The sequence below is a fragment of the Chelonoidis abingdonii genome, chromosome 3 (genome assembly GCF_003597395.2).
Source record: "Chelonoidis abingdonii isolate Lonesome George chromosome 3, CheloAbing_2.0, whole genome shotgun sequence".
Classification (NCBI taxonomy): Eukaryota; Metazoa; Chordata; order Testudines; family Testudinidae; genus Chelonoidis; species Chelonoidis abingdonii.
Window position 1 is genome coordinate 17,169,693 of NC_133771.1, and position 19,385 is coordinate 17,189,077.

Consider the following 19,385-nt stretch of genomic DNA (forward strand, 5'->3'; position numbering starts at 1 on the left):
CTGGATCCCCCTTGTCCACATGTTTGTTGACCCCTTCAAAGAACTCTAATAGATTAGTAAGACACGATTTCCCTTTACAGAAACCATGTTGACTATTGCTCAACAGTTTATGTTTTTCTAAGTCTCCACAAACGTTGGTTTTTAATGAATTTGGCCACTTTATAATCAGAGACAGCCAAAACAAAAAGGCTCATTTCAAATGCGTGTTTTCACTTTCCTGACATACATCTTGACCTTTGAACAAGTTATAGGTTGTCAGAAATGTAACCGAGGCCTGATCCTGCAGTTGGATCACCGCCAAGACTCTCACAAAGTTCTCTTGAATTCAGTGCAGTCTGTGTGCATGCAAAGGTCCCCCATGTGGCTCTGATTTCAGGCTTAGGGCTTTTGCTTGCACATAACCTCCTTTCAGATCACTTTTTAAAGTCACATACCCTCTGTTATAAAGCCAGCTGTTAGCATTGCCCCTAAGATCTGAATGGGGTGTTGTGTATCATTCTTCTACTATGTGTTTTGTGTTTGTAACTAAACAATTCACAATGTCACCCCCACCCCTGAATTTCTCAGCATTTCCTCTCTGGGTCAAATCCTGGCCCAAACAGGAGTTTTTTCATTCCCTTAACAGGACAGGATTTCACACCATATCTTTCTTGTAGCATGTAAGCTCTTTGGAACAGGGACCATCTTTATTTTTGTGGTCTCAGCACTGAACACCTTGCTGGTGATGAATGGTAACAATCATTTTGTCAGGGATGGGCCCCCAAATGGAAAATTTTGGATTGGCTCTATATCCTACAGTCTATGAAATGTTCCAGTCTGGAAGTTTTGTTTCAGCCCATCTCTAAGGGCCAACGCTCCACATGACTCAATGCACACTGGGTGAATTTCACTCCTGTAAAACAGCCAGCACAAGATTTATGGATCACTTAGAGGATGGGGTTTCTAGTGTTAGGACACAGGAGACCTGGCTTTAACACCTGCTCTTCCATAGACTTCCTGAGTGACCTTGGGCAAACCACATAGGGCCAGCTTGTCACAGGTGTTTCGGTGCCTAACTCCCAGTGAAATCAATGGGAGCTAGACACCAACAGATAATTGGGAATTTGGGCCTTAATCTGTCAGTGCCTCAATTCTCCATGTGTAAAATGGGGGTGTAACATGGGAGCCTCTCACTGTAAGCACCTCCCCTTGTGGTGAGATGGAGCCACACCATCCCCTTGTGTCCAAATTCTGAGTTTGTCAAGTCATTGTTCTGATCCAAGCCCTCCTGGCCCTGTCAAGATAGTGGGGAGGAAGAAGATCTGCATCTCTAGCAAGGGCTAATCAGCCTAGTCTCCTGGATTTGACACCTTCTCCAAAAGCCCTTGGTTGCAATAAGTAGGGGAACCCAGGCCCACCCACTCCCCTGGGTTCCAGCTCAGGGCCCTTCTTTGGAGCAGCCAGAACCAGCCCTCTCAGTCCCTTGCTGCTCCCTGAGCTACTTCCTACCTCTCTTGCTCTGTAGGCTTCCCCAGCCTCTTGTCCTGCTTCTCTCTTTCTGGAGTATTGGTTTCCCTGGCAGTGTCTCACCAGCCTTCTGGAGGGATCCTCTTTCTACAATCCCTCTGCCACCCTGATCACTTGCCTTGCAGCCTTTTTATCCTGCCAATCAGCTTCAGCTGAGGGAGCAGGCAGGCAGTTGCTTCATAAACCATTTAACTGCTAAACCAACATGTGGTGTATAGCCCCCATACAGGGAATAACCCCACGGGGTTGTTGTGAGGAGAAAGACATTAGAAACTGAGGTGCTCAGATATTGTGGCGATGGGGTCATATAAGTACTTAGGTTAAACACTTCAGTCCTACTTAAAACCATAGGCTCTGCACAGGCGCGAATTTCATGAAGTGTGATTTTTAAAACATAGCACTCACAACTGCAGCTGTAGAATGCTATTGTATTTATGAGACTGCACCATGTCAATGCGCATTGCTCTTCATGGTTTCCAATACTCACCAATGAGTCCTTGCAGTGCTGCTGTGTTTTGGTTGACCGATTGCTTTTGTGCTGGTAAGGGTGAGGGGAACAGACCATTGCTCTGCCACTGCTGTTTTTTGCTTGTGGTCATTGATTTCATTTTAAACTCAGGTTGTCGAGAGCTGGGGCATTTTATATTTCTAATGTGCTTAAATCTAAATAAAAATTGGTTAAAAATGGGATGGCTCTTACCTCCATGTTCTCTCAGAGCACCAGAGTACTGAACTAAACTGTGATCATATGAGACTACAATAGGAGATCAATTTCATTCTAGAAAGATATTGATGTTTATTAAATAAAAGCAACAATGAAGGCTCCATGGACTCAATGATAGTATGGACAGCGAGTGAAGCTTCCCCTTAGGGAGGCTAGGCTCCTGCCCCACCTTTTTTGGCCAAGGCCACACCCCCACATGCTGCTCTCAGCCACCATGTGGCCACGGGTTGGGGCATGGGGGCGGGGAGGCTGAGAGTTCAGCCAGGACCATGATGGAGATCTCAGCCCTGGCTGGAGATCCAAGCCTGGAGCCCCTCTCTCATTCCTCCCCTCCACCCCCATTCAACCCATGGCTCCATTCCTATTCCATACTTTCCCCTGTGGCCCCAGCCCCATTTTGCCCCCAGTCCACCACTTTTCCCCAAGGCCCCATCCCATGTGCTCCTCCCACCTGGCCCTGCTGTGGCCCCAACACTGGAAAAGCTCTGTGCCCCTGCTGCAGCTCCAGGGCTGTTGCAGGAGAAGATTTTTCTGGGTCCCTCAATTCTGCTCCTCCTCCTCCAGGGGCATGAGATTTGGAGAGGCTTAGCCTCCATTACGCACTGCCCACAGCTCCATGGATTCTATGATAGCTTAGTTTATTAGAGTGCTAAGCACTGCACAGATACTAAGTAAGAGACACTCCCTGCCCCAAAGTCCTCACATTCTACACAGACAAAGGAGGATGGAAGCAGAAACAGAAAGATGAAGTGGTCAGGGTCCACAGCACTCCTGTGGCAGAGTCTGAAATAGAACCAAGGTCTCCTTGCCATAGTCCCATGCCTAATCCACTGGACGACAGCATTTTAGCTTTAATATAGATTCTCTTGTTGTCCTTTGTCAAGTCACTTAAACTTTCTGTCTTGGTTTCTCCATCTGAACAATGGGGATAATACTACTCTGCTTCACATGGGGGGTTGTGAAGACTAACTTGTTAAAAGGAAAGTCGTTCTCTCTTGCCACAGAGGGCAGGACAAGAGGGAATGGGTTCAAACTACAGCATATGAGATTTAGATTAAATCTCAGGAAAAACTTCCTAACTGTAAGAACAGCAGGACAATGGAAGAGACTGCCTTGGGAAGTTGTGGAAGCTCCTTCACTGGAGGATTTCAAAAAGAGGTTGGATAGCCATGTGTCTTGGATAGTTTAGATACAACAAATCCTATTGACCTGGACTGCATTTGAACTGGAATCATAGGACAAGCTGGATGGAAGCCAGTGGAGGCATTTAAAGTGGGATAGTTTGAACTTTTTTTAACCCTCTTCCTTGGTGTTTATCTTTAAGGCTCACATGACAACTCGCAGGCATATTCAGGGGCTCAGTGATGACAGGGGTTAGAATGGATGACTCTTGCAATCTCTTTTAACCCTATGGTTCTAGGATAATGTCTGGTGAGAGCTCTGTCAGTGCAAACACGCACCTGTGTGTAGACAAAGCCCTTCAGCTAATTCTATTATTTTCTGTCCAGGTTTCTAATCACTCCAAGCTCCTTTGTATAAGTTCTCTGACCCAGCAGGTGTTCACATCGCCTCTCATTTTTATGTCATCTGTGAATTTCATTAATGTGCTATTTACCTCCACTTCCAGACAATCAATGGAGAGATTATAACACTGATCCCTTAGGTACCCCACCAGATACCCCCACAAACTTGATCCATTGACCTTTATCATGATTCTTTGTTTACAGTCTTTGATCCAGTTTCCAATCCACATGACAGGCTTCCTGTGCAAGCCAATTCGAATTCATTTTCAGTTAGGATTTCGTCACAGTCCTGTATTGGTTAGGGAACTTCGCAGGCCTTTTATGTCTCTGACTTCTTTGGTGATATGATAAAAAGGCAGGAGATGGTCACTGAAAACAGAAACAGGACTGGATTTATCAAGCTTTGCCACAATATTCCTCCTTCAAGTTAGGAGAACACATTCAGGGCTCCCCTTAAGAGGAACAAAGAAATATCCTTACATTATTTTTTAAAGAGTCATTTTATTTTCAAAGTAAACAAGTGGGGCCAATTCCTAACTCCTTGGAGGTTCTCCCTTAACACCTGTTTTCACAGATGATTTTGCAGCCATATCCTAGCAGGCTACAGACCCTCAATGCACCCCTACCTACTTACTCAGGATGATTAATGTACTCTGCCAGGATCAGGAGTAATCAGCATGAGGGAAGGGTGCATGTGGTCCATGAAGGTCCATACTAAAATCCATACACCACATCTTCTGACCCTAAACCCCATTCTAGGACTCCCCTCCACAGCTCAATATATGCAATGAATGTTGTTCCTCAACTCCATGGGGTGTGCAGGAGCCCTGCTGCATACATGTTTCCCCCCACATGGGTACAGAGAAGAGTCTGGTAGAATTAGCCCCATAGACAGGATAGTTAAAGGATGTAGGCCAAGATCGACTTCACGTCAAATGAACCCTTGAAATATGTGTTAACTACTTATGCTAAACAATCTGTTCCACCTTGTATTTAGCTGTGGTACTGAGTTAGTTTCCTGCACCTGAAGAAGAGCTCCATGTAATCTCGAAAATTTCTCTCTCACTAACAGAAGCTACACCAATAAAACATATTACCTCATCCATCTTTCTCTCTCAGATCCTCAAAGGTTTTTATGTGTGCAACTCCCTTTGAAATAAATTGATTTCTCAAACTTTGCCACTCTGCAAAATTAGGAGAATGTGTTCTCCTGGGCCACACTTCATTGCACAAATTTCAGGAAAAGCAAAGTCATCAACTGTCCATTCTGGGCCATTCTCTGATTTTGCTACAAACCATTTGACCATAATGCGGCAAGAGAAAATGTGTTCCCTGTTCCATACCTATTTTCCCTGAGCTTGTTATTATCTCCTCAGGGAAAGGTTGGGGCCTCCACAAAGAAGCCAGACTCACAGTTTAAGAATTACTGTTCTAAGTATATTCAGGGAATGTATGACAAATGACCCATTTCAGCCATTCTTTCTCAATGAACCTGCTGTGACAAGAACATTATGCCTATGCAATTATAAGATTTGGAATTTAAACAACACTTTTTACTTTCTGGGATCCCCTCCCCCAGATGAAGAAAATGCACACAGAGAAAAGGTGGCAGAAGTTATAATGTAACAAACTTGATTCTCCTAGGAGAAGTCTCTAGAATTACATTGCCTTCGAAACTGAGACACAATGTAATAGCTGAGGACAGTGTGGCATCCTAAACTTGGAAAACTCCTGAATTTTAATTTTTGTGATAAATCTAAAGCTTAATGCTTGAACTAATCTTGGAGCCTAGGGAAAGAATGGGCAGGAGAGGCATTTGTAAATAATCTGAAATGTTCTTGTCTCTTTGCTGGTATGCTTCTGATGGCAGCTTCTGTTGTAATTTACAATGATAAATCTGTTGTGTTCCAACTGATTCACTAGTTCCTATGTGATAGACAGAGAATCAGTAACATACAGGAATATTAATGCTTGTGAAGGAATAAATACCACTGGGGAAACATTAATGCTCCCAAAGAATGACACACAAATATTCCTAACAAGCAACAGCTTTTCCACAGGGACACAAAAGCGTGGTGTAAACAACTGTTCTTGAGCATATTTCATATTCATGATCCTTTTGCCTTTTGTGAACGTCCTTTGGAACAAAATTTCACTCAGCAGAGTGTTTGTGAATGAAGGAAGCCGAGGACACAAGCAAAGCCAATTATGGGTTCTATTAGCAAAACTATAAATGAATACTATCTGCTGCTGCTGCTGCTCAGCTCTCCTTTGATAAAGCATTTAATTAATCAGTCACAACTCACTCCAAGAAACCATTCTGGAAAATGAAGACATGCTACTGACTTACTGCCATTAATACTTCATTGCAAACAAGCAGTTTGGGTTGTTTGGGGAGCAGGAAAGGGTGCTCTAGGGTGAAGACTCTGGCACCTTCCCACCTGAGGAAGTTGGATAATGAGAATGAAATGATATTAACAGCTTCTTTCATCTCAAAGGGCCTACAGAGTGCTTTACAATCATTAATTCATACAGAAACTATATTTTGGGATCACACGGCACAACCAGAAATGCAGCCACCTTTTTGGGGGGGGAAACTGTAATAATATGCAACTGATAGAATGGTCAGGAGCCCAGGTTGTTCAAGCGTGAGGCACGAGTCTCAGGTTCCATTCTTGGCTCTAGTGTGTGGGGTTGGGCAAGACCCTTCGCTTCTCTGCATTCTTGTTTCCCCCTTTATCTGTCTTGTCTATTTATACTGTTAAGTTCTTCAGGGCGGGGATTCACTTTTACACTGCATTTGTACAGCACCTCGTATAATGGGACGTCAAGGCACCCATGTAATTAGAGCTGGGCAGAGGGTAGAAATTCTGTTTGCTGAAAGATTTTGAAATTTGGCTTCATTTCAAATCAGAGCATTTCAAAATTCTCCACAAGGGAAAATTCTCAAAAACAGCATTCATTTCTGATCCATCAACATGTTTAGGTTTAGACTTTTTTATATTACATTATCAGTAGGGCTGTCAATTAATCGCAGTTCACTCACGCAATTAACTAAAAAAAATTAATTGTGATTAAAAAAATTAATCACGATTAATTGCACTGTTGAACAATAGAATACCAATTGAAATTTATTAAATGTTTTTGGATGTTTTTCTACATTTTCCAATATATCAATTTTCATTGTAAACTTTGTATTCTGTGTCGTAGTGCTCACTTTATATTATCTTTTATTACTGTAAAAATGATAAACAAAAGAAATAGTATTTCTCAGTTCACTTCATACAAGTCTGTAGAGCAGTCTTTTTATCATGGAAGTACAATGTACAAATGTAGTTTTTGGGGGGGGGGGTTTGTTACATAACTACACTCAAAAACAAAACAATGTAAAACATTAGCGCCTACAACTCTACTCAGATGAACTTCTTGTTCAACCAATCACTAAAAGAAACATGTTTGTTTACACTTATGGGAGATAATGCTGCCCACTTCTTAATTATAATGTCACCTGAAAGTGAGAACAGGCATTCACATGGCACTGTTGCAGATGGGAGGCAAGATATTTATGGGCCAGATGAGCTAAAGATTCATATGCCTCACATGCTTTGTCCATCATCCCAAAGGACATGCTTCCGTGCTGAAGACACTCATTAAAAAAAGAATACATTAATTAAATTTGTGACTGAACTCTTTGGGGGAGAATTGTATGTGTTGTGCTCTGTTTTACCCGCATTCTGCCATATATTTCATGTTATAGCAGTCTCAGATAATGACCCAGCACATGTTGTTCGTTTTAAGAACACTTTCACTGAAAATTTGACAAAATGCAAAGAAGACACCAATGTGGAACTTCTAGAGATACCTATAGCACTCAACCCGAGATTTAAGAAGCTGAAATGCCTTCCAAAATCCAAGAGGGATGAGTTGTTGAGCATGCTTTCAGACGTCTTAAAAGAACAACACTCTGATGCAGAAACTACAGAACTCAAATCACCAAAAAAGAAAATCAACTTTCTGCTGGTGGAATCTGACTCAGATGATGAAAATGAACATGCATCGGTCCACTCTGCTTTGGATTGTTATCAAGCAGAACCCATCATCAGTATCGATGCATGTACTTTGGAATGGTGGTTGAAGCATGAAGGGACACACGAATCTTTAACACATTTGGCATATAAATATCTTGTGACACTGGCTACAACAGTGTCATGCGAACACCTGTTCTCACTTTCTGGTGACATTGTAAACAAGAAGCAGGCAGCATTATCTTCTGCAAATGTAAACAGACTTGTTTGTCTGAGCAATTGGCTGAATGAGAAGTAGGACTGATTGGACTTGTAGGCTCTAAAGTTTTCCGTTGTTTTATTGAATGCAGGTTTTTTTGTACATAATTCTACATTTGTAAGTTCAACTTTCATGATAAGGAGATTGCACTACAGTACTCATATTAGGTGAACTGAAAAATAAAATATATTTTGTTTTTTACCAGTGCAAATATTTGTAATAAAAATAAACAAAGTGAGCACTGTACACTTTGTATTCTGTGTTGTAATTGAAATCGATATATTTGAAAATGTAGAAAACATCCAAAAATATTTAAATAAATTGTATTCTATTCTTTTTTAATGGTGCAATTAATCTTGAGATTAATCATGACTAATTTTTTTAACCTCTTGATAGCAATATTTTTTATATTACATTATCAAATACAATATGAAACTACATTTCAAAAATCTAAATGAAACATCATTGGAAATAAAAAAATGACAACATTTCATTCAGAAAATATTCAAATGGGATGTTTTGACATTGTCAGAAATTTTCTGGGGTGGAAGGGGTGGTTCTGCTAAAACAAAATCTGGGCATAAATGGACATGATTTCACAAAGAGTTTCAGGTTCAGCAGAACTGAATTTTCTGGTCGAAAATGTTTTTACCCAAGTGTTTCTGACCAGCTCTACCAGTAATATAAATATAGTGAGGTCCTGTCTTCACTGTTCCAGTCAATACCCTTCCCAGTCACAGCCTCCCACATACCAGCCTCATGCTCTCTAGCTTTACACCCTGCACACTAGATATTTTTATATTGCTTTGGGGGAGATTTACCCTTTTGAACCCATCTCATACACATCATATACATTTTCTGATTCTCATTTGTATTTGTGCAGCATTATGGAGAAATCAGGCTGGCTGTATTTGTTAATCTCTGTTATGAGAACAAAGACATTTCTGTTTGTAATTCATGTAGCTGCACAGCCTCAGTGTGAGTGGAGCTGCAATCCAGCCCACCTTAGCCACTCCCAAACTGGTTCCTCAACAGGGCGTGCTCTCTGAGGTCCCATTTTGGGATGAGAAGTAAAACCAATGTTCTGACGCCTCCATGTCATTAAAGACCTCCAAGCACTTTTCTTGAGGCACTTACCCTGTTCCCCAATATCCTAATCCAATATTAATTTGAGGGTCATTCAGGCCAAGTAGACATTGGCCTGCATTGGGGCCACTTCAGAGACACTTCATCTCAGGAACATGTCCAAGGGAGATCTTGCCTCTCAGAGTTTCTTAGCTCTCAGACAGGGGGTGCTTTCCCTGCTCCCTCCTCAGCATACTGAATTCCACTCCCCACATGCCTGCCCAGATGCTTCTACCTTGTCCATGATCCTCATGGTGCGAGCCTTACACACTAGAGTGCAATGAGAAGGAGAACACAGGGGACTTCAATAGTGTCTGGCTTCTGGGCAGAGATATAAGGGGGTCAGGAGGCTTTTTAGTCATAGAATTTAAGGCTAGAAGGGACCAGTAGATCATCTACTTTGACCTCCTGTATATCACAGGCCACCAATACCATCCCCTTGGCAAGTGACCCGTCCATTTGTACTCTCCTCATCCACATAAGCTCCTCCTTTCACTTCTGTTACATGTGACACCTTCATTTCATGTCCTAAGCTGTTGTGTAGCTTTTTGCTATCTGTTGTTTAAAACGAAAGCTGCTTTTCAGCCCCGAATGTGCAACCTTTCTGCAACACACAGGGTGACCCTCGCTGTTTGCACAATCGGTGTGCACTGAGCATTGGGATTCATTGGGATGAAAGGTGCTGTGTACAAACGCAAGACCATGGTCTGAAATGATCTTTTTCCTCCTCTCAGAAAAACAGACGTTGGCCTCATGCTCTGCGACTTCTGCAATTGTAATAATGCAGTGCCTCTCTGTTACTACATAGTAAGGCTAATGCATCTTTTGTTCTTAGCGTAGTATTTTTAAAATGCCCAGCACACATCATAGAGCAAGACAGGTGGGTGAGGTCATATCTTTTATTGGCCGAACACAAAGCGGAATCAGATCCTGCCAGAACAACAGATGCAAAACCTGCAGCCATATCTCCACTGCTATAATGATCAACACCCCCGGGAGTTCCCCCTTCGATAATGAGTGGGGGCAGCTCTCCCACTGACAGAGCACTGTGCACAGTACCACTTATGCCAGTGAAACTTATGTAACATGGCTACAATAACAGTGCATACAGCACATGGTTTATCTACTTCATTTTCTTATTTCTTAATTAAGCAAGATATCTCACATGCACACACAGCATAATCAGAAATGGAAGACAATTTATATGAGTATTCTTTTTTTTTCCTAGCTTCGTTCGCCCAACTGCCCCTTATCCCCTCAGCATACACACCATACATACAGATATTGGCTAATGTCCACTTTTCATGCTCTGGGTCAACTTTTATTCTTGGTCCGAGCTTCTAAAGCACCTTTCCTCTGGCTGGGAAGTTCAGACACGTGTCCTCCACTAAGACTCATTGTTAGTGGAGGATTTACCAGCAAGGTGTTTTTTGAATTAGTTCTCAGTCCCACCACCAGAGAGCAAGGCCATCAACTCCGCAATGTGTCCCACCTCCACCAGTCCAGAAAAGGGAATCCTGGACCTTTCACTGTTCTGCATGGCAACACAATGCACTCTGCTCCTGGATGATTAACCCAGGGAGGGATAGCTCAGTGGTTTGAGCATTCACTTGCTAAACCTAGGGTTGTGAGCTCAGTCCTTGAGGGGGCCATTTAGGGATCTGCGGCAAAAATCTGTCAGGGGAATTGGTCCTGGTTTGAGCAGGGGGTTGGACTAGATGACCTCCTGAGGTCCCTTCCAACCCTGATATTCTGTCTCTATATGTCAGGATTGTGAAATGGATTTGAAATACCAGCAGGGCTGGCTCCAGGCATCAGCTTATCAAGCAGGTGCTTGGGGTGGCACTTTCAGGTATTTGGTAGCAATTCGGCAGAGGGTCCTGCTTGGAGCAAAGGACCTCCTGCTGAATTGCCACAGATCGTGATTGTGGCTTTTTTTTTTATTTTCTCCCTCTCTCTCTGCTTGGGGTGGCAAAACTCCTGGAGCCGGCCTTGAATTCTGGTATATGCCACACCCTTGCTTACACAGAAATACATCCACATTCCTTTTGTCCTGACAATGGTTTTACCTTGCCAATAACTTACCAGAGCACATATTTTTTATGCTTAAAGGCAGGGTAAGGAGAACTATCACCCTATAAGTTTGAGAGTAACTGTACTAATAACACGATGCAAAGTTAATATAGAAGTAACTAGGCTAATGCCTGTATTACAACTGCCCAATTTGAAACAGCTTTTTGTATAATCTTGAGCCGGATCAAGCCAAGCACTTAAATCAGGTGTTTACTAAATATGACAGACAGGAGTCTACTGTCGAGCAGCAGGACCATGGATCTAGTCGTGTGCACACAGCTTTCCATCTTGAGTCACTGGCTCAAATCCAGCCCAGACTGGGGTTTGGTTTTTTTGTAACCTCTGGTACTCATTATCATAGCATATTATTATTATTAATAATAATACCCAGCTCTTATATGGTACGTTTCATCAGTAGCTCTCAAAGCAGGTCACTATCATTATCCCCATTTTACAGATGGGGAAACTGAGACACAGAGCAGTGAAGTGACTTTACCAAGGTCACTCAGCAGGCTAGTAGATGAGCTGGGAGGAAAACTCAGATCTCCTGAGTCCCAGTCCAGGGCTTGATCCACTAGGCCACACGGCCTTCCCATCACAGACCCTCCCTGCCACAAAGAGATTACTGTTTAAAGAGATAATACAATAGGTGGAAAGGGAAACTGAGGCCTAAAGAGGTGAAGCAACTTGCCCAAGGTCACATAACAAGTCAGTGGCAGAGATGGGGACTTGAACCCATATCTCTAAGGCCAGTGGCCAAACCACTAGAGCACACAGCCTTGCACTGCCTGGTGCTATATTGTTTGTCAGGTAGCGTCATAAACAGATAGCTAAGGGTTAATGTCTCTTTCACCTGGAAAGGGTTAACAAACAACACCTGACCAGAGGACCAATCAGGAAACAAGATACTTTCAAATCTCAAGGGAGGGAAGCCTTTGTTTGTGGTTTTTGGGTTTGGCTTTGTTCTCTCTGGGTCCTGGACAGGACTAGAGGTGAAACCAGGTTTCTGCAATCTCCCTGCTACAGTCTCTTATCTGTTCAAAATAGTGAGTAAGTAAAAAGGCGGTTATAGTCTTTTTTTTTGTGTTTTTCTTTATGTGCAAATGTGTAGTTTGCTGGAAATATTTTAAATTGTATTTTTCCTGGATAAGGCTGTTTATCCATTGGTTATAAGCTAAAAGACCCTGTAATATTTCATCTTGATTACAGAGACAATTTTTATGTTTTTTCTTTCTTTTTATTAAAAGTTTGCTTTTTTAGACCTGTTTGATTTTTTTCCTAGTTAAGGCTCAAGGGGATTGAGTCTGTACTCACCAGGGAATTGGTGGGGGAGAAGGGGGAATTCCTCTGTGTGTTAGATTCAAGGGGTTTGAATTACAGTATCTTCCAGGGTAACCTAGGGAGGGAAATGGTTTATTCCCCTTTGTTGTGAGACTCAAGGAATCCGAGTCTTGGGGTCCCCAAGGAAGGTTTTTGGGGGACAGAGTGTACCAGACACTGAAATTTCTGGTTGGTGGCAGCACTACAGGATCTAAGCTGGTAATTAAGCTTAGAGGATCCATGCTGGTACCCATTTTGGCTGTTAAGGTCCAGATTTGGGAATTATACCATGACAGGTACCAGTAAGATCTTTGAGCCAAGGCCCTTTTTTCCTACATACCTGCAAAGCACATATTGCATTTAAGAAACAATAATAAGGTTAACTATTGACATAATATATTTGGCACCAATTAGCATCCTGGTTGCCAGACAGAGAAAGTCCAAGGACTGCGTCGACATGAAGACTAAAATAGTCCCAAAAAGTTGGCCTTCCACACAAGGCTAAAGTATTCCAGCAGGGCTTGCATTGCTACAACCCATGCTATGAATAAACAGAGAATTTCAATCTTCACAGCTGTCAGTCTAGCAACTAATTTGAATTTTAAAGGGAAAGAAGTGAGTCATAAATACACGGAGTAGGTGAAATCCAGCCATGGTGTGACATCAATGAAACTCACCCCAGAGATGGATTGGAACAACATGTTTGTAACAAAACAATTCTGTCTGGGGAAAGCTCCATTTAAAAGAGAACTCTGGAAACTATGCTCCACTATGTGTGTTTCTCTCTAGTACAACAGTGCTACTTTATTTTGTAGAGCTCCTTTCACACACCCACTAAGCAGAGACAATTAACGCAGTCAAGACAGGGAACCCTCTTTATCCAGTTCACAGAGTTATGAGCGAGAAAAGCACTTAGTGTGTCAGTAACAAAATGCCACATCCTCCCTCCCACTAAATTTGGTAAAAATACTAAAATGATGAGCCTAATTCTTGGGTCCATTTCAGTGGCTTATCTAGTTTCTTCAGGGGAACTGTTGGGAGGGATGGTGCTTCGGGGAAGCCCAATGCTTGGAGCTCCTAGGTACCCAGGAGAAGCTTGCAAGTTGCACCACTCCTTAGGATGGAGCAACATGTTCAGCTCTTCTTTGCCTGGGGCCATGCTCTCGTCTCCTCTCCTCTTGCCCCCTTCATGGTGACTTGTCCCCTGGAATCACAGGGAGTCCTTGGGAAACAGCAGGCAAGGGAGATTCCTGGTACACAATTGGACTGAGCTCTTTTCACAGGACTGCTACTAGTGGTGCCATGGGAGCTGGTGAGTACTTGGAAATCTGGCCCCAGAGCGGCACCAATAGCATTTGGAAACCGTTTAGGGATATGAAGTGAGAGCCCCCTTAGACTGAGCGATGGAGGAGATAGGTAGGTTGAACGCAATCTCCCGTATAACACTCCACTTAACTGATTTGCAGTTATCAGAATGGCTGCTTTATGGGGAACTAATCTAGCTTAGTGTTCAGGAATGACTAATATATAACTCAAGCTATTGCACAGGAAAATCTCAGCTCTTTGGTTGCACTACCCAGGCCGACTGGTGCTTCTGCTCAACAATTTTACCCAGCTGCTTCCAGAACAGACAGACCAGAACAGCTAGTTCACTGAGACTGAGCAAAATCCTGCTCAGGTTACTCACACAAAAGTACCACTGAATCCCACAGATTTGACAAGAGTTGGCTCATTGTCATCCCTTAGCTCAGTCTGAAAAAGCAAGGCCTGTTGGAGGCTAGACTCATCGATAGAAAGGGATAGAAATGTGTGCTGTTCACAAGGGTCTGTCTGAGAGAGATTGCAGGGACAAAACCAAATGCTCCTTGCATCTAAGTAAGATCATCATTCAAGTTCTCAGGCAAACTCAGGCTGGCACACACCTCTTGGCAGCATCAGAATAAAGACACTGGGACATCTTTCTGGATCACAGATAAGTGGCATAATTCTTACAAGTGATCTGGCCAATCTGAGGAGTGATCACAGAGCCCTACGTGTAATCACTGTCCAAGGAAAAGTCCATTAGCACCAACAGGGCTAAAACCCAATGTCCTTTCTCCCTTTGGCTTCAGCTTTGTTGGCTGCACTGGAAGTTTACGGGAGGCCGGGCTGTGAGTACAACTAGGGTGACCAGACAGCAAGTGTGAAAAATCGGGACTGGGTTGCAGGGTAATAGGCACCCATAGAAGACAAAGCTTCAAATATCAGGACTGTCCCTATAAAATCGGGACATCTGGTCACTCTAAGTTCAACGGGGAGCAGGATCCAGTTCAGAGTGAGGGGTTTAGCTCTCCATCGTTCTGTATTCAGTAAGCTGGGTCACATCACAGACTGCTTACTTCACTGTTTCAGTGAAAAGCAATAAAAAAATAGAACCCTCACCCCAGCCCTCTGCCAATGCGCTAGATAATCATAATGGAACCAGGCCCCTAGGGCATTGTTCTCCCACGCTGAACATCCAGACAGTGATCTAGCTAAGTGGACAGTGTAGAAGGTGTTTGTTTGTAAACACATGCTGACCACACAAGAACTATCCTTGGCTGGATTGTCCCAGCCCTTCCTCCAATGTGCCGGGGAGTCTGAGGGAGCAAAGGCACCGCTGGTCCCAAGTCAGCCTCGCTCAGATTGTGACTCTGGCCATGGGCAGAGCGGGCAGCAGTGGCTACTCAGTCAATACTCCCCCACTGCAAGCCAGTGAGTAGGGAGGGCATAAAGGAGGCATAGGGAGTAGAAGCTGGCTTTTCTCCCATTTTACCGGCTGGCCAAAGTAACTGGGCACACAGTAGAGGAGTAAGATGCTCCATGAAAGGGGCTGAAGTGCCTACTAAAGCACAAGGTGGCAGAGGGGGAATTATGGCTCAGAGTCTATCACCTCCCTAGTTTGCTCCTGGGATGGCACAGCGATGCACCAGCCCTCAGCCAGGGCAGGCTGGAGGTTACAACCCAGCCCTTGGTTAGAAAGAAAACGAGCACTGACAAACTGCACTTCTGAGGGACCATGAACTTTGCCCATGAAAGATTGTTTAAAGCTGTCTCGGAAACACTGGGAACACTCTTCTCCCACCATAGTTAGTCCAAGTGGATTTTTCAGAGTTCCAGTAATACAAATAAGCAATTACAATAATTAATTCACTTTATTCTAATACAATCAGTCAGGATTCTGGTTTCCTACAGCCATGTACTGACGAGTGGATAGAAAGCACCTGCCCTACTGAAGTTTAAAGCTAGAGACTAAGGAGCATAAACTCCTTCACCTGAGAAATGCTGAGCACCTGGCAACTTCCTTGGAGTTGGAGATCCTTGGCAGGTACGGAGCATCTCTCAAGATCAGGCCTTTTGGCTTTGCGAAAGTCCGTACTGGTGTTTAGAATTCATCCATTACATGTATTTGGTTCAGTCACTAGCAGATGACAATTTTTATTTTTTGTCCTTATTTTTTTTAGAGCAGGAACTCTGGACACCTTCTGGGAAAGAGAGACAGCAGATCACCCTGAACTCCTTTTGCCGCGCTCAGTTAGATGTCCCTAGGGTTCTTTAAGAGCAGTGCCTACACAAAGGACATTTTTTCAACTTCACACAACCCTAATTCAACTTCAACAACCACATCTCTCCTGTTAAGAAACATTTTTTTTGACATAGGAGACGGTGTTGAACCAAATCCTTAGATATTCACTCATTTTTTACTGAAACAAAACACCCAATAAGGCAAATTGACATCTCTCTTTCAGACTGTAAATTCTCTGGGGCAAGGACTGTTCTTACTTTTGTGTCTTGTATAATTATCAATAAATAAGAAATAAAAAGTAAGGGCAGAGTAATAACTTCAGGGTCTGGCCAGTAGTTACAAAATCTCTACCATCCTCCACACCCCAGGATGCATGTCTTCTAGGGTAACCAGATAGCAAGTGTGAAAAATCAGGACGGGATGGGGAGTAATAGGCACCTGTATAAGATAAAGCCAAGAATATAGGGACTGACCCTATAAAATTGGGACATCTGGTCACCCTAATGTCTTTCAATGAAAGGCAGAAACAAAAATCCACTAGAAGCCTCAACGTCTTGGAAGAAAGACGCTAAGACATTATCTTCCCTTTATGGGATTACACCTGACCCGTGAGTAACTATGTGCTAGGTATTTCTGTGAAACTTGACTAGGTAACTCCTGCAAATAATGCAGTGCGTTCTGGAGGAGTCACATTTGCAGTAATCCTTGAAACTTCTTTCACCAGTCTCCTGAAGACTCTACATCTCATTTGCTCTGAGCACACAAATTCTACTAATCGGCAACCAGCCTAGAAAACTCACCAGAGGTGAACACACTATGTGGGGGGGGGGGAGGTAGCATTAAAATGGTCACGTGTTTTGTGCTGAGTGTATGTAACTTCCATTGGCAAGACTGAAACTTAGTTAGCCTTTTGCCTTGTTTTGCCTTTGCTGGACACCCCTTGTTGATGGAATCCATCCAATAGTCCAGCCTATCAGTCAGTGGCAGTGCTAATTATTTTCACACTGGGAGAAAATGTCCACCCCCTCCCATGCATGCAGGTAAAGAAGACGAAGAAAAGCCAGGACACCTGGAATCACCACTGTACAAACCCTCTGCTGTTCCCACCACACATACAGAGTCAGCGAGAGACAAGAGCTTACTATGTATTTGAGGAAACCCTTCTCTGGCCATGTTAAACGCAAATGATTCTGGCATGCCAGCTGGGAACTGTAGCTACGGAATCAAGATACATTTGCACCCCAGCTTTCAATGACCAATACCCACAAACTGTTATAGATCCCCTGCCCCCAGACCTTGTTTTGATGGATTAATCCTTAAAGCTACTAGGGCAGGGTCTCACACTGGTTCCTTCATTTAATGCTTCTCATCATTAGTTCCCTTCAACCCACAGCCTCCCCCCACAAAAGGAAATGCAGCCGTTTTAATGCTTCATATTTTTGTTCCCTCTTTGCTGTTTAGGACACGAAATGAAGTGCTGCCTCTTTAATTGGCAGAAGCATGCAGTAAGAGCATACCTTTAATTTAGTGTTGGGATAGCTCACTTGCACCCTGGCTGTTGTCTTATTGGAGAGGGCAGCCTGCCTCAGATCCTCTAGCACTGAAATAATATCATCCAGCACGCATTTCTTATCCTGATTTCTCAACACACACAGATGGGAAAAAGTATAATTATAGCCTTTGTAGTTCACCTTCATTTCCAGCACGGCTCGGTGGATCTGCAGGACCACATCAGCCTGATGCAAAATATTGCCTCCAGGTTTGGAGAGGAGGATCACCCTGCCATACCTCCCCGGGGTGTGCAAGTCCGAATAGAGCTGGCTTTTGGACTGCTCCAGGGGGAAAAGGCTGCTGGCTAAGCTCCGCTCGATCTTGGCCAGGCTATGGCTCGGGGCTACCAGTGTCTCCAGGTCCCTTTCAGACTGGAAGCGGTTGAGCAGGCTGAAGCCGAAGATGATGGTCAGGACTGCGGGCACAGTGAGGAAAAACACCGGATGCCTGCTCACGAACAAGCCCAGCTTGTAGCAGAACGACTGTAGCCCTCTGTGGATCACCTGCCGCAGCATCCTCCACCAGCTCCAGCTTGCAGATGCTCCCGGGCGGCTTAGAAAGCACATGTGACATGTGTGGCTCCTTGCCCCCTTCCTGCCAGTTTCCCCTTTCCTCCCTCTCTCACTCCGACTACTCCTTTGCAAGACTGCAGCAACTTGCAGCAGTAGCGATCCGTGGGGTGCGCGCGCGTGTGTGTGTGGAGGGGCCCTGGGGACAGGGTGGCGCCCGGGTTATTTCCCCCCCAGCTGAGCAGCATTGCCCCCCTTCCCGGCCCGCTTTTCGCCACGGAGGCGCTGGCATTGTGCTGGGATCCGTCCTTGCTCTGCAGTACCGGAGCGCTCCCTCGCCCCCTCCACCCCTGTGTGCTGGGTTCCCGTGCAGCTGCCCAAGGCAGAGCCCCGCTAACCATGTGCCCCGGCGGCGGAGCAGGAGAAGGGGGTGGGTGGAAATGGCTAAGGGGAGGGGGGCACTATTTTTAAAGCGTTTTCCAGCAGGGTCACACGAGGCAGGGGACTGGTGTGTAAGCGAGAGGGAAATGGATGATCCACGGGAATTAATAGCGGGGACCCCCAGCGAATTTGCCTGGGATCCCCCATTCACCTCTAGGGAATTTCGCTCTGGCGGCAAGAAGCTGCTGCTGCTTCTGCATTTGAACATCTCCCGAGCCACGCTAGGCTGGTGCACGCTCCGCTTCTCGCCCCGTGGCTTGCAGAGCTGCGGTGCCTGGGGGCTGCAGCTGCGGGCTGGCTGCCGTGCCGTGACTTCTGCTCGGGACGGGAGTCTGGCAAAGCGCAGGGCAGTCTCTCGCCCTCTCGGCCCCAGCGGTGCCCCTCTAGGGGACATGGCGAGTGCGAGGTCAAAGGGGCTCAGGGTTTCTAGTTTGTAAAGTGATGGTGTGTATGTTCCCCTCCCTAATCACTGTGCCTGTCCCATCCCTGCTCTGTCCCGCAACGCCCTGCATTACAACCCTGACGCCTCCGTTTGTTTCCAATATGGAGGGGGAGAGGCGGGGGGGGGTTAAAGAGAGTATATCCCCCCTTCCCCATTTGCACTAATGTAAATTTAGCTTCCCAGGCAGGGACTGCCCCACAGATCAGCTGAGGAAAGCCACAACTGTGGAGAGGGGGAACAAATCACAACTGCAAGCTCCTGCTACAGAGAGCACTAGTGTAGTGTTTGTCAACCTTTGTGATACCAAGGGCTGGCTTGCAGTTGCAGCCTCCCTAAACTGTGT

The 19,385-nt window shown here is 44.6% G+C and overlaps 1 protein-coding gene across 2 annotated transcripts in view; it reads right to left on the bottom strand.

The window, feature by feature from the left end:
• Positions 1-18,216, bottom strand: part of PTCHD4 (patched domain containing 4) — a 124,132-nt gene extending 105,916 nt beyond the window's left edge. Inside the window, exon 1 of one of the 2 annotated variants that reach the window (XM_032777621.1) lies at positions 17,791-18,216. In XM_032777621.1, the coding sequence (XP_032633512.1) occupies positions 17,791-18,216 (426 nt within the window). Of the gene's footprint in view, positions 1-17,616 lie in introns of both variants that reach the window. The other variant, XM_032777620.1, reaches the window with a different exon arrangement.
• Positions 18,217-19,385: the final 1,169 nt, after the last annotated feature.